This window comes from Lipotes vexillifer, unplaced genomic scaffold (genome assembly GCF_000442215.2).
Source record: "Lipotes vexillifer unplaced genomic scaffold, Lipotes_vexillifer_v1.1 scaffold970, whole genome shotgun sequence".
NCBI lineage: Eukaryota > Metazoa > Chordata > Mammalia > Artiodactyla > Lipotidae > Lipotes > Lipotes vexillifer.
In genome coordinates this window covers 1296185-1310386 of record NW_006783115.1, presented here as the reverse complement: position 1 = coordinate 1310386, position 14202 = coordinate 1296185, and the positions used below count along the sequence as shown (strand labels likewise).

Sequence of the window (14202 nt, the reverse complement as noted above, 5' to 3'; positions counted from 1 at the left end):
CCCTCCTGGGGACACCTCCTTGGCACCCCCTATCTAAGGCCCTTCCAGAGAGAGCCAGGGCTCTCTCCCTTTGGCAGGCCTCCAAACTGAGCATCAAGAAAGAAATACCCGTGCGCTGTAGAGAAAGAAAAAGCTGTCTTTCCATCAGACAAGACAAAACGAAACAAGACGGAAGATCAGAACTGGCTGATTGCCTTTCAACACCGGGAAGGCGGTTCCTGGGGCGTCAGTGGAACTTCTTAGCTCCCTCTGGGTGTTGCTCACCATTGATTTTTAGCACTTAAGTGTAGAAAGGGACCCTTCCACCCCGTTTCCTCTGCGAAGATGAACTCTCTCAGGTCTGCCTGGGAGAAACTGTACCTGCCCTGATTCCTACCAAAGACTTTCCTGCCTGTTTTTGATCTGAGTTGAGGATAATTTATTTGTCAGAATTATCTTATCAGGTTAAAAATTGGGGGGATCCCTTTTAGAAGACCAAATGCATGAGGACAGGTACTCCCCACCCTGGCTGGGGTCCTGTAGATGAAGCCGTGAGATACCTCATGACGGAGTCCCTCCCCAACCTGATCTGCTTTCACCGGCTTCCATTACTTTATCCCCAGGAGTGAAACAGCAAAGCCCCATTTGGGGGAATAAAAAAATAACAGTGATATTCTTCTTTGATACCGTTTTCAATCTACACAACTTTAAAGTTTGATCCATTCATATTTTTTGGCTTCATAACATTACAATTAGTGGAAACTAAGGACAAGTGATGTTGTCCAAAGTTAGCCGGTGGCAAAGACGGGAAGATTCTTATTTCCAGCTCATTCCCTTGGACAGCATTACTTCTGGTCTTGTGGGTGGGAGTGCCAAATCAGGCGATCCTGATTTGATCCTGGGGTGCGTGGGGTTGGGGAGCAGGTTTGCCCAATCCATTAGATGGGTTAATTTGCCAGTAAGGGCTCCGCTAACTTGGGCCAGCATCTAAATGCATCTAATTCAGTGATTTCCCCTTTCATTGGAGATTTCCCCTTGATCATCACACCCCACCTCCATGCCCTGACCCTATATAACCAGGACAATTAGGATGCTTCCAAGTGTTTCAGGCATGCTAGCACAGACCCTTAATTATGGATGGGCTGGGGCATATTTCTTGGCACTGAGGGTCTGCAGGCGACATGCCTGCATGAGCAAGAGGACGGAGGGAGACCCAGGCCCAACACACGCTCGCACACACACAACCAGAACGTCATCATAGAAAAGGACAAGGGGCATTTGAACGGCTGAGGGACTAGCTCAAAAAACTCTTCTGTCTGGTCCCTGCAGCCTCTCCAGGGCAAACCCCAGAAAACACCCTAACACGAGCCTCAGCCATGTTCCAGTGGTTTCACGCACCGGTGATGTGCCCTTGTCAGAAAGAGAGAGAGAGGGAAACAGTTTTGTAAGAGCCACTGCGGATTATGAAGGCATTGCACTGCAGCAGGAAAACTCAAGGAGAAAACCCAAGAGGGCCAGGAAACCACTGAGAGGTGAGACAGGACGAGAGGCAGAGCGGGGGCCATGTGCGGGCCCCAGGGAAAGGTTCAGCAGCGTCTGTGCTTACAAAACCTGCAGCCATCCTGGCCGAGTGCAGTGGTGTGGTCACCCTGCCATCCACCTGGGCAAGAGGGTCCAGTTAGGAGCTGAAAACCCTGTAGGAGGAGAAGTGGGGGGGCAGTTAGTGCCAGAGGAGCAAAGACTGCTCTGTTTCCTTACACAGACCCAGAGAAAAGCACCTGAGCTCTGGGCTTTGTCTCTTTCACTTCCTCGTCAGCCCCAGTGCCTTGGACAGGACCTGGCACCTTGATGGGGCTCATCTTGAGTGAATGAATGAATGAATGAACAGACGAATGAATGCTTGCTCGTCCACACAACAAACCAGGACGAGATGTGATCTTCGAGGCAATAATGTCAGCCTGCTGGACACCAAAGTATGTTTTCGGGACCGCTGTGTTGTCATAAGGGGAAAAAAAAATGGGGATGCTTAAGAAATGGAGTGTGTGTGCCCTAGGCTACTGAAAACGAAGCAGCTGAATTCCCACCTAATTTAAAGGGCACACGGTGGTGGTTTCGAGGTGCTCTGTGGCAGAGAATGGGGGGAGTGAGATTACAATCAAGGGTGACATGTCATGGCATTAATGTAAGGTTAAAATAGTGAGACTCAGTCCCAGTTTTGTGGTACCTCAGACCATTTCCAGCAATTTCTAGAGGACAAGTGGAATTGTCAAATTAATATCAATCGGAATTTGTGTCAGTGAGAATGCTAGCGGCGCTCTGTGGGTGAGGGAGGTGGTGCAAATGCTAGGAACAGTGAATAGGAATACAAATTTTGCAGTGGTGAGAGAGCCATCACTCAACTGGGGGCACCCCGGTGGAAGTTAACATCCAAAGCTGGGGTCCCCACACTTGGGGGGAACTCAGAATCCCCTCCAGGGGTCATGAAAACACAAACCGTTCGGTGCCCTGACCCCAGAGCTTCAGATTCATCGGGGCGGGGCAGCCTGGGAATCTGCATTTCTAACACGTTCCCAGGGAGTGCTTATGCTGCTGGTCTGGGGACCCCACTGTGGGAAAGCCATGGTCAATGAAATCAGACATCCCTGCCTGTCAGGGCTCTGCCCACCCCGCCCATGGGATGGAGCCAGCCAGCTTACTCATCAGTGCCCTTTTTGCTCTCCTCAATGAAGGCAATGGATTCAGATCTAAGGCGGTTGGTCACTTCATATGTGCGCAGGGTGACCCCGAAAATATCCTCATGGTACCGGTTGTCATCCTAGGGGACAGAAACAACCAGGAAACAGACCTCAAGTGCCAGCCAAGGGCACGGAGAAGGGCAGACACGTTGATACCCTGGAATGGAATATTCTTAGAGAAGACGGTTCCTTAAGAAACGAGGTGTAGGGAGTTCCCTGGTGGTCCAGTGGTTAGGACTCGGTGCTTTAACTGCCGTAGCCCTGGGTTCAATCCCTGGTTGGGGGACTAAGAGATCCTGCAAGCCCTGCGGCACGGCCAGAAAAAGAAAGAAAGAAAAAAGAAACGAGGTGTAACCCAGGGCCCCCAGAGACCCCTTTGGTCTCCGAGACTCTGTTTCAGCAAGACCCTCTGGGGCACAGGGCCTCTAAGCCCAGTGGGCAAAGAACACTTTTGTTCCCATCCAGAACCATGCTGCTGCTTAGTGGATTCTGAGGATCCAGAAGAGCTGAGGGGGTCCTGTGGCAACTTCTCCATTTCCCCCTTTCCTCCCTCCTCCTTGTTCCTGCAAGTTCAGATCTGGGCATGGCTGGGTTTAGTGTAAACATCATAGCCTGTAGAGACCAGCAGAGATGGGAGAAAAGACAAAGTGCCCGCTTAGCACTCAGGGAATACCACGGTTGCCAAAGTGGAGACTTCTCTGAACGTAGGAGTTTTTCTGACGGTGAGCATCTTAGCTCAGCCTTTCCCAGAAACAGACAAACAAAAAAGACAACTCAAGAAACAGCACGAGTGATGATGAACTTGTGGCATCTGGGAGTTTCTGGAGCCATTGGAGCTCCTGAGGCAGGACTGAGGGATGGGCATTAAGAATATCCCAGAGGGCAGTGTCGCTGAGCATTAAACAAGGGGAAAAGGCACCTCCCTGCTGAGGAGAGGCAGTGGCTGGGGAACACGCATGCAGCAGAGCTAAGTTCTGGCATCCTTGGTCCCAAAGGTTTTGAAGAAAGTTGCCCATCTGTAGAGTGGATTCATTTTAAGTTGGGGTGGTTTTCAACCTCATTCTGCAGAGTTTTGCAGAATCTCTTAAAGTGTCTCTCAAGACTCATACCAAAGAGACAGAGTGGTGAGGGCTCTGTAGCTCTCCTTGGAGCTCTGGCATTTCTACCAGAAAGTTGTTGTTGTTGTTTTTAACCTAGTAGGGTTTATTATCGGAATTACAGCAAGGGCTTCTTCTGCAAAAATGTTTGATTGCTGCTCATTTAGGGAAGCAGGGAGAAGAATGGGATCACCCCTGGAGCTTTGCGGAGGCCTGGGACTCAGTTTATTCTATTTGGGGCAGTTGGCCACAGTTAGGACTTTGCTTACTGGGCTGCTACTAGCCTTTGTGAAAATTAGGAAAAGGCAACCCTCCTCCTAAGGTGCACTGCTTGGGAAGCCAAGCATGGGGTGGCTTTCATCCCCTACTTGCCCCCCTTGGACAAACCTTTTTGTGCAGTGCCCAACCTGCACAACTGCACAGAGCAGTGCTGCAGCTTGTTTCTGGGGCGGGAAAAGTTGGGTTAGGATGGTTTCCATCTAGCTACCCAGTGGTCCACCTACTTGTTATTTTCACACATCATAGCTCCCTACCATATTTAATACACGCACCTGCATGTCCCACCACCCTTCCTTCTCTCTCACCTATGGTTTGGGACCACCTGTATCCTCTACCCCCAGTCATAAATGGGAAAATGGGAGCAGGGATGTCATCATGGGTCCCCTAGTCATTGAGACAGGAAGGGTGAGGAAGAGGAGACAGGAAGCTGGATGCCAGAAAAGGAATCCCAGGAGCTGGCCCATCACTCACCCTCAGCCTGCTGATGAACATGCCGGCGTCCTCCACCGAGAGCTTCCCCTGCTGGGTCATGATGCGCTGCATGGCTTTGAGGACATCGGCCGCCATGGTGACGTCCCCGCAGACGTAAATGTGGCCCCCTTGCTCCTTCAGGGCTCGGTACACGGGTTCTGCCAGCTGCTCCTGTAGGATGTCCTGCACGTACTTCTGCAGGGAGAAGGGGGACCAGTGAGGAGGAGCTGGGCTGCAGGACAATCCTGTGTAGCTCCCTCCCGGGCCCCACCACCCCGGGAACTGAGTCAGACACAGGGGCTCGTGTGCAGGTCTATGTTTTGTGCAGTGACGCAGGGCACTGGGAAGAGTGAAGCAGGAGAGGAGGGAAAGCCGATCTGAGGGTGCGACGAGCTGCTCCCCACTCTGGAGCTCACCTCTGCTGAGAACCCTCTTTGGAACCATGCAGCACGCCCCCCTAGAGCCATCCCCTGGAGGGGCGTAGAGGGGGGCATCGTCTACCCGCTCCTCTCTTCGATGGCCTGTGGTCACCCAGGGGGTGTTAACTCCCGTACACTTCTAGGTGCGGGGCTGGCACTTCAGGCGTCCTATGCCGGGGTGCCAGAGAAGCCCCGGGACAGACAGCAAGAAATGGGGGTCGGGGAAGGGGCTGTCAGGTTACACCCGGGCAATTGCTGGAATTGCAGGAATTGCTGGAATAACAGGGGGGCTAAGAGAATGCCAGGTGGACACAAGGGGTGTACAATGCAGCCTCCAGGGAATTTGTCTGGTTTGTCCAGGAAACGTCCCCCCAGGCAAGCCCGACATTCAGCTGGTATGTTCTGGAACAGCTGTACCTGCTACCGAAACACTGATGAACTTCCATGCCAGAGGTCAAGTAGCCGCTGCCCAGACCCTCTGAGTGCCCCCCTCCCTGTTATCCTGGCTCCTTTCCTGGGACACCCCTGGGGGTCCAGTTGAGAACCCCAAGATCTAGCAGGGGCATGCTCCAGTCCTACGGCCTGTGTCCATTCTGACTTGGAGTGCCTCTTATGGGCTGCTTAATTTTTTTTCTTTTTGGCTGCTCTGCATGCCTTGTGGGATCTTAGTTCCCCCACCAGGGATTGAACCTGGGCCCTTGGCAATGGGAGTGCGGAGTCCTAACCACTGGACCGCCAGGGAATTCCCTGTTTAAGTTTTAAAATTCTTTTTATTGTGATAAAACACACATAACATGAAATATATGTGTGTTTTCAAGTGTATAATACAATGCAGTGGCACCAAGCACATTCACGGTGCTGTGCAACCATCCCCTCTACCTGGTTCCAGCACCTTTTCATCACCCCCAGAAGGAACCCTGTACCCTCCCCATTCCCCCTGGCAACCATGAATCAGCTTTCTGTCTCTATGGATTTGGCTGTTCTGCATATTTCATGGAAGTGGCATCATAGAATGTGGGCTGTTCAATATTTTAAGTCAAATGTTTAGGCTCCAGGCTTCCTGAAGTTCAGAGCAACGTCACGGAGGAGGATGCAGAAAGGGTGAGGGGTTTCTGGGAACGGGCTTTGCATGAGTGGACGAGCGTGTGTGTGTGCTGGGCTGGGCTGGGGGGGACCATGAACAGGCCGGGGGTTACCTTTGGTTTGTCTGGCTCCCGAGAGTAGGCTGTGTACAGTTCTCTGAAGACCCCCTTGCTCTTGGCCTGTAGGGTCTCCTCCCTGTAGATGTGGTCTATCTTGGACTGCCGGCACCCGAAGACCAGGACCATGGGGCAGGGACTCATTCCTGGGGACCGGGAAGACCTCCTGTCACCGACAGCTCTGATGCCTGATTTCGGGGGTGGCTGCTGGTGCCAGGGGTGCTCAGAACCTTAGCACGTGCTACAGGGGTAGAGGTGCACGGACCCTGGGGCAGGCGGTATATGTACTCGCGTACACACACACGCACATGCACACACGCTGAGGGAAGTAAAGTGTGTTCAGATTTTAGCAGACCTGTCTTCTCTGGGTCTCAGTCGTTCCTCTGGGAAAGCCCCCACCACTGGGTACTGCTAAACCCCCAAACTCTGAAGCTAGACTGCCTGGATTCAAATTCCAGCTCTGTGTGATGCTGAGGAACTTACATAACTTTCTATGTCTCCGTGTCCCTAAGTACAAAATGGAAATAATAATAGCATCTAACCTCATAGGGTTATTGTAAGAAGTTAATGCAAAACATTAGACCTGTGCCTGGTACACAGTGAATACAGTTGTCCCTCGGTATCCTAGGGCATCAGTTCCAGGACCCGCCCTGGATACCAAAATCCACTGATGCTCGAGGCCTATATAGTTGGCCCCCTGTATCCGAGATTCCTCTGTATCCAAGGTTCCACATCCGCGGATTCTCCAACCAGCCTCGGATGGTGTAGTACCATACATAGGTATTTAATGAAAAAAGCTTGCGTATAAGTGGACCATGCAGTCCAAACCCATGTCGTTCAAGGGTCAACTGTACTTTGTAAATGTTAGCTATTCCACTAGAATTACAGTTCCACCGGAGCAAGTTTTTTTTTTTTTTTTTTAAGTTGTTTCTCTGTCTTGTTCATTGCTGCGCCTCTAGTGCCTACGATAGTGTTTAGCATTCATGAGATGCTCAGTAAATCCCTGTTAAATGCATGTCGGAAATGTGGGTTTCTTTCTCTCTCTCCTCCCAAAGCTGATCTGTTATGTTTCTCACACAGCAAACCCTGCTCCTGAATGACAGTCCTTGGGACCATCCCGTGAACGCATAACCATTGGGTAAGGCTTAACGCCTACCCCTTCTAGGGCTGCTTACATTTTAAGATGGGGGTCTTATCTTAACAGTCCAAGAAATGTCTTCTGGGGATGGAATTTCAGGCCTTGGAACAAGCTGTGTGGATGATTTGTTTGGACAGGTCCTTTGAATTACACCGTAAACTTCACCCATGGGTCTGGTCACTACTATGCTCCCCCTCCGTCCCCGGGTAGTGACACAAAGCAGAGAACACATCACCATGCCTCCAGGATACTGGGACACAGGCGGGCCTCCCCAGGTCCAGGGGGTAGAAACCATGTGCCTGCTAGACCATGACTCACCTTTGTGTTGGATATCAAATTGCCGCTGCTGCCAGAAGCTTCGGAAAGGGGCAATGCCTGTGCCCGGGCCAACCAGGATACAGGGCACTTGGGGATTTCGGGGCAGGTGGAAGCTGGGTGCTCTGGACAAGGAAGAGAGAGTCAGAAGCCTTGCTGGGCTCAAATCTGATCAAGAACTGTTGGGTCTTAGGTAAACCAGATGGCCGTCTTGGGTAGAACTACAACGGGGCTTAAAGCTCTTCAGCTGGGGTCAGGCGGCCCTTATCAGGGTGGGAGGTCCCATTAATTTGGGTCCTCAGGGTCTGGCTATCACTCCATTTCCCAACTATCCCCGTTGCTGAGCTAAGCCACAAAGGGTGTGGGGTTGATTTAACCCAGGGTTTCCCTGCCTCAGCACTCCTGACAGTGGGGGCAGCATACCTCTTGGTGATGAGGGCTGTCCTGTGCATTGCAGGATGCTGAGTAGTACCCAGGCCTCTATCTATTAGATGCCAGGAGCACCCTCCAGCTGTGACAACCAAAAATATCCCCAGACATTGCCAAGGGCCCCTGGGGGGCAAAATCACCCCGGGTTGAGAACCACTGAATTAACCGTCCATGAGATCTTCCCAGATCAGCGAGCTGCAAACCTCAATGTACAAAAGAATCACGTGGGGACGTTCAAAGAGGGTGTAGATTCCTGGGCAATGCAGTAAGTCTAGGCTCAGGACTCGGCATTTTTGAAGCACCCCACGGGATTCTGATGCTGATGGTATGTGGACCATATCATGACCAAGAGCTGAGAAAAATGGCTGGCCAAGCCCACTGTTTAGGTAGGGAAGTTATCAGTTGATAAAGCAGGTAACTACAGTGGGCCTAGGCTCAGACATATCCCTTAGTTTTTAACTTTTATGTTTTTAAAGCTATATTATTTTATTTGATTGACTGATTGAGGTAGGAAGACTTAACACATATTGACCAGGGGATTTTTACACAAACTAACACCTCTGGCCGTAATACGTCTCCGATTAAAAATGTGTTTAATGTGAAACCTATCCTCCTAACACACTTTAAAGAGAACAATACGGTATTGTTAGCTATGGGCAGAAATACTCTTTAAAACTGAGTTTGGAAGGGGAAGATGGTTGACAGGGAGGGGAATTAAATCTTCCCGGTCTCTAAGAAACTGGGAACACATGGGGGTGGCCAGCAGACTGTGGATAGAAGTTTCACTAGCCTGCAGATTCCATGAAGGCTGAAACTGCATTTTGCCTGGTCGTCTACTGTAGCCCCATCTAGCACAGGACATGCACTTGATAAATATCTGATGCACTGACCTGAACTTGACTAGAGGACTTGCTTAGCTTCTGCTATGTTGCTCTGCCCCCATGATCCTGTTTCCTTAACAGCTTGGAGCGATGCTGAACGTTGATCTCAATCCCTTCGGACTCAGCCATCTCTCTAGAACCCTTCAGGCTGGTCCACCCGCCCCGTCTCAGGACATGAGGATGCAGATCTGGGATGGCTGCTTATTTTCACGTGCCACTCACCCTCTCACGAAACAGGGCACCACTTCGTCAGCCTGGATCCGGTTGAGCCAGGAGGAGCACACGCCGTGGTGAATTGGCCCTTCTCCATCTAACAGGATAACCGAGGTGATCTGGCTCATTTACTGTCCCTCAAGCTCCCCCGTCCCCGGCCTCCCCCCACCCTCCAGTTCAGAAGGCTCACAGCCCCGACACCAAGTTTCTGCCTTGGAGTTCCCTGTGTAGATCCCTTCCTCTGACGGGGAAGAGGAAATGGTAGAGCTGGGGTGGGCTCATGGCCGTGAAACTGGTGGTCAGGGGTGGCTTGTATTCCAATCGCGCCCACTGAAAGGGCCTTGATCGATGTGCTCTCGGTGGCCTGTCAGGACCCCCGTCTCAGACCTCTCTCAGGCACCATGCGTTTGTTTGTTTGTTTCTTTGTTTGTGTTTTTTTTTTTTGGCCACACTGCGCAGCTTGCAGGATCTTAGTTCCCCAGTCAGGTATTGAACCCGGGCCCCAGCAGTGAGAGCACCAAGTCCTAGCCACTGGACCGCCTGGGAATTCCCAGGCGCCATGCATTTTAATTGCTATAACCAAGGAGGAAAACACGGGTGCAGAGGTCAGGTTATCCGGCTGACCTACGGCCAGCTGGACATCAGGCAGCAGAGAGCTCCCCCCTCGGAGGGAAGGGGTGGTGGTGGCTTGTTCTAGCTGCTGCCTTGGGGGTATGAGGGGAGGAAGGGAGTAGAGGGAGGTCTCAGGCTTTTGGAGAGGCCTCCAAATGCACACGTCATTTCCTTCCTGACTCTGCACAGCGCTGGCTCTGCCTAAGGGACGGTTTGCTGCTCATCTCCCTCTTCCGGTTTCCTGGCCTTGGGGGATGGGTCACCTCCCCAGGATTTGGGACGTGGCAGAAGCTTAGGCAGCCGCGCAGAGGCCCCCTGGAGCAGGGGGAAACGCAGACCCAGGGGTTTCTCCCAGCGCCTCTGCCCACCTCGGGTGCGGTAGGAGACAACGGCCACGGTGAGGTGCACCTCGTCGGGGTACATGTCCGGGGAGGAGCTGATGGAATAGTAGCGAGGTTGCAGCAGCGACAGCTGGGTCAGGAGCAGGGTGGCGGGCATCTGGATGGATGGGAACTCCTCCAGCACCTCCACGATGTTCGGGTTCCTGCCCCATTTCCACTCCTCGTACTCCTGCAGACCCTGCACCAAGGAGAGGGGCAGAAAAGAACTCGCAGCCAGACCCTGGAGCGAACTTCCAAGGAACCCTTGACGAGGCCCAGAGAAAAAGGCAAAGTAACAAATAATACAGTTAGCTCGTGCCTAGGAGTCACTCTGGGCCAGGTTTTCATTTTTGCAAGGACCTTATAAGTCTGATTGTTATCCCTATTTTATTGATGGGGAAACTGAGGGATATAGAGGTCCCATGGCTACGAGGTGGTGGCAGACTTCAGCCCGAAAACCAGATCTGGCTCACCACCTGCTCGTGTGGCCCGTGAGCTAAGAGTTGATTTTACATGTTTAAATGGTTGGGGGTATGAGGGGGGAATCAAAAGAACAATACTATTTCATGACCCTAGGCTATGACATGAAATTCAAATTTTCATGTCCACAAGTAAAGTTTGATTGGAACCCAGCCATGCCCACTCATTTATGGATTGTCTATGCTGTTGTGCTACAATGGCAGAGTTGAATGGTTGCAACAGAGACACATAGAGCATGAGTCTAAAATATTTACTACCTGGCCTTCTACAGAAAAAGTTTGCCGACCCCTGTTCTAGGCAGTCTGGCTCCAGAATCTGTGCTCCCAGTATTAGACTCTCTTGCCATTTGCGAAGGTCAAGAGAAATGCACTGTGAAGGGAGTCATGACTTGCAGGCGTGTGATTTGTGGGTCTGCAAGGCTGGAGGTGTATCCTCGGAGCGTATGGGTCACATTCAAGATGGTAAAAGACAGCCCCGAAGGAACAGGCTGGGGTGTGGAGGACCATGTTCAGGGGCAATGTTGACAGCAAAGTCCAGGTGTTACTAGGGAACACAGGAACCCTCTGGGGCTCCGGAGTTATTTTTCCTACATCTTAGAAGCTGCCCTTAGCTTATAAGAGGCTCAGATTTTAAGGAGGGGTAAAGCCTATTACCAGTGCATTGTATAACCAAGCTTTTCCCCATGTTCCTAAAGCCCATCCTTGCTCTACCGATAGGGTATGGCATTCTGGAGAACGTGCTTTCCAGATCCCCAGCCTCATTGACTTCGAGCTGCTGGGGCTCAATTGGCCAAAAGCCCCAGCAGCTGCTCACTGAAACTGACATCCCCTGAAAACTGACATGGATCTGATCCTATACGCTTCCATTCAAACTTTCTGCCGTCTCCTTCACTTGAGGTCAGGCTTGTTTTGAGGTCTGATGGTTCTCTCAGTCTTATCTGACTCTGCTTCCATTTTCTCTCACTCAGGTGTTTCCCCTAATAAAAAAAAAATCCTCGCTCTTTTAATGGAGTTTGCGCTTTTTGGAAGAAGCGGATTAATACATACAGCTACATCAAATTTTACTTTAAATAATCCTGTGCAAAGGGTGCAAGCTCTGTTCCCTCTTCAGATTATCCCCCTTCCATTACTTAAAATTTTAAATCAAAGTTATGTGTATACAGAGTTTAAAAAGTTAAATAACTCTTCAAAACTTACGATTAAAGATAATGCTCTCCAGCTCCCTAGAGGTAACCACGTATAGTTCTTTTAAGTGTTTTTTTCTGGTGCTTATTTTCATATTTCTAAGTAAGATGCACTCCCTGAATTAAAAACAGCACTTCCTGTGCCACCATTTGATGCCCTCTCCCGCACAGCAGAAGAAAGCGAAACCATCATTTTCTGGTGGCTTGCTTACTGGGGAGGAGTCCCACTGGGAGAAATCTGAGTGGTCTTCCCAGCTAGGATTTTTTTTTTTTTTTTTTGTTTGTTTGTTTTGGCATGCGGGGATCTTAGTTCTCTGATCAAGGACTGAACTTGTGCCCCCTGCTGTGGAACCACAGAGTGTTGACCACTGGACCACCAGGAAAGTCCCAGAGCTAGCATATTCATATGTCACTACCTTCAGAAAACAGAAGGTTAATAAGAAAATCTTGGAGCTGAAGTCACAGAATTTTGGAGGTGATGGCAGAGTATCCCATGGTACGCGGGCCTCTCACTGTTGTGGCCTCTCCCGTTGCGGAGCACAGGCTCCGGACGCGCAGGCTCAGCGGCCATGGCTCACGGGCCCAGCCGCTCCGCGGCATGTGGGATCCTCCCGGACCGGGGCACGAACCCGCGTCCCCTGCATCGGCAGGCGGACTCTCAACCACTGCGCCACCAGAGAAGCCCCCCAGCTAGGATTTTTTTTGCAGCTTGGTTTCTAAGCAAGGGCGGCAGAAGCTGTGCTTTTTGGTTTACCTTACCATCAGAGGCCTTTTCTATCTTGAAGTCACACCTATAGCTCTTCAGCACTGAAAAAGCTGATTTTTAAAACAGGGCACTGGGGGATTCTCTCAAGTTCTTTTTCTTCTAAGCATGGGCTCTGATGGAACTAATGGAGGCTCAAGGGTTCCAAAGGCAGGAGGAAAAGGAGTTAGAACAGCAATTTCGACTGTAGCCAGAGAACTCTGAGATTCAATGCGGTCGCTCTCTCGTTCTGTTAGACCTTAGTTAGAAGGAAGAGAGATGGCCAAGATTAGCCAAAATGGACTAGCCAGTGTGGTGACCTGCAAACTAGACTATGGCAGCCCTCGCTCAAGACTGCCATCTGCTGGACAACTGTTGCAATAACTATACAATTCTCCAACGAGGAGGAGGTAAGGTTGTATGTATGTGGCCAGGGACCCACCTTGCTGAGGACCAGCAGACGCTGCTTCTCTTTCTCACTGGTGGCCAGAGAGGCAAACTGCTGCAGCTGCAGTGGCGTTGGAGGCGTGGTGATATCCAGGTAGTACTTGAAGGCCTGGAAGATGGTGCAGGGTGGGAGGCGATGCTCATCGGTCCAGTTACTGATAACCCCTGTGGAGGCACAGAGAAGGTGAGAGACGGGTAGGGCAGGAGAGTCTGGGCTCCGAGGGCTTAGGTCCAAGTTAGGGAGGCCAGATCTGCTTCTGGGACTGAGGATGGGGTCTGGGCAGAGCCAGACTGCCCCAGAGCCAAGTAACCCCTCGGCTGTCCACCTCCCATGTCCCTCATCTATACCCAGGGTCCTGGGGACCCTGTGATCACCTCCTGTATGCAAGAAGCTTGTCCAAAATCAGTCAATATTATTAACTCATTTAATCCTCATCACAATCCTATGTGGTGGGTGCTATTATTATCTCCATTTTGCAGTTGAGAAAAATGGAAGCACAGAAAGGTTAAGGCATTTGCCCAAGGTCACACAGGACAAATGCATAAAGTCAGACAGTATTGCTCCAGACCATGTTCTAACTACTATGCAATACTGCTTCTGTTTACTTTACTCCAGTACAGCCCCCTACACACAAGCCTCTACTTCAAGATAAAACGTACTGTTCCAACAGGGAGAAAGAACTGTCTGGGTTGGATTTATTAAGAGAAGGTATGTCTCTCTAAAGTGGTACCTTCCTAAGGGATTTTCAATAAGGCTTTGGCTACAAACTGTTTTCACATTCTGCCCTGACTTTGTGTCCTCGCTCCCTTGCAGAGGGGATGTGTCACTGTAGCCGGGGCTACCATGTATGGTCACTGCAGTTCCTTGTACCTGAGCTCTGAGCTCACCTGCGGCTACTGAGATGAAGCATGGAGACCCATTTACCTTGGAAAGTTATTTAATAGGCATGTCAAGGATGGTCCCTGAAACAGGTTGGGACTTGATCTAATTTGGTCAGAAATATGGTTCAATCCCAATGGACCACTGAGCTTCATAGGGTGCCTTTGGATTCTAAGAGGAGGCATGGGCGGACTCCAGCTGCTATTTACTTGGTGGCAGTGAGGCAGGGGTGATGAAGCAAGTTAGACGAGTAGCCTCTGCTAAGATCAGTGTCTAGCTGATGAAGGAAGGTAGAAGCCCCTTTGGCTCGAAGATGAACCATC

The 14202-nt window shown here is 50.9% G+C and overlaps 1 protein-coding gene across 1 annotated transcript in view; it reads right to left on the bottom strand.

The window, feature by feature from the left end:
- Window positions 1-1639: 1639 nt before the first annotated feature.
- The window catches only part of NOS1 (nitric oxide synthase 1), a 95582-nt gene continuing 83019 nt past the window's right edge, over window positions 1640-14202 (bottom strand). Inside the window, exons 21-28 of the mRNA XM_007455852.1 lie at window positions 12995-13164; window positions 10136-10346; window positions 9165-9252; window positions 7636-7757; window positions 6177-6325; window positions 4562-4756; window positions 2676-2794; window positions 1640-1673 (exon numbers count right to left, since the gene is read on the bottom strand). Of these exons, the coding sequence (XP_007455914.1) occupies window positions 1658-1673; window positions 2676-2794; window positions 4562-4756; window positions 6177-6325; window positions 7636-7757; window positions 9165-9252; window positions 10136-10346; window positions 12995-13164 (1070 nt within the window). The 3' untranslated portion in view covers window positions 1640-1657. The remainder of the gene's footprint in view (window positions 1674-2675; window positions 2795-4561; window positions 4757-6176; window positions 6326-7635; window positions 7758-9164; window positions 9253-10135; window positions 10347-12994; window positions 13165-14202) is intronic.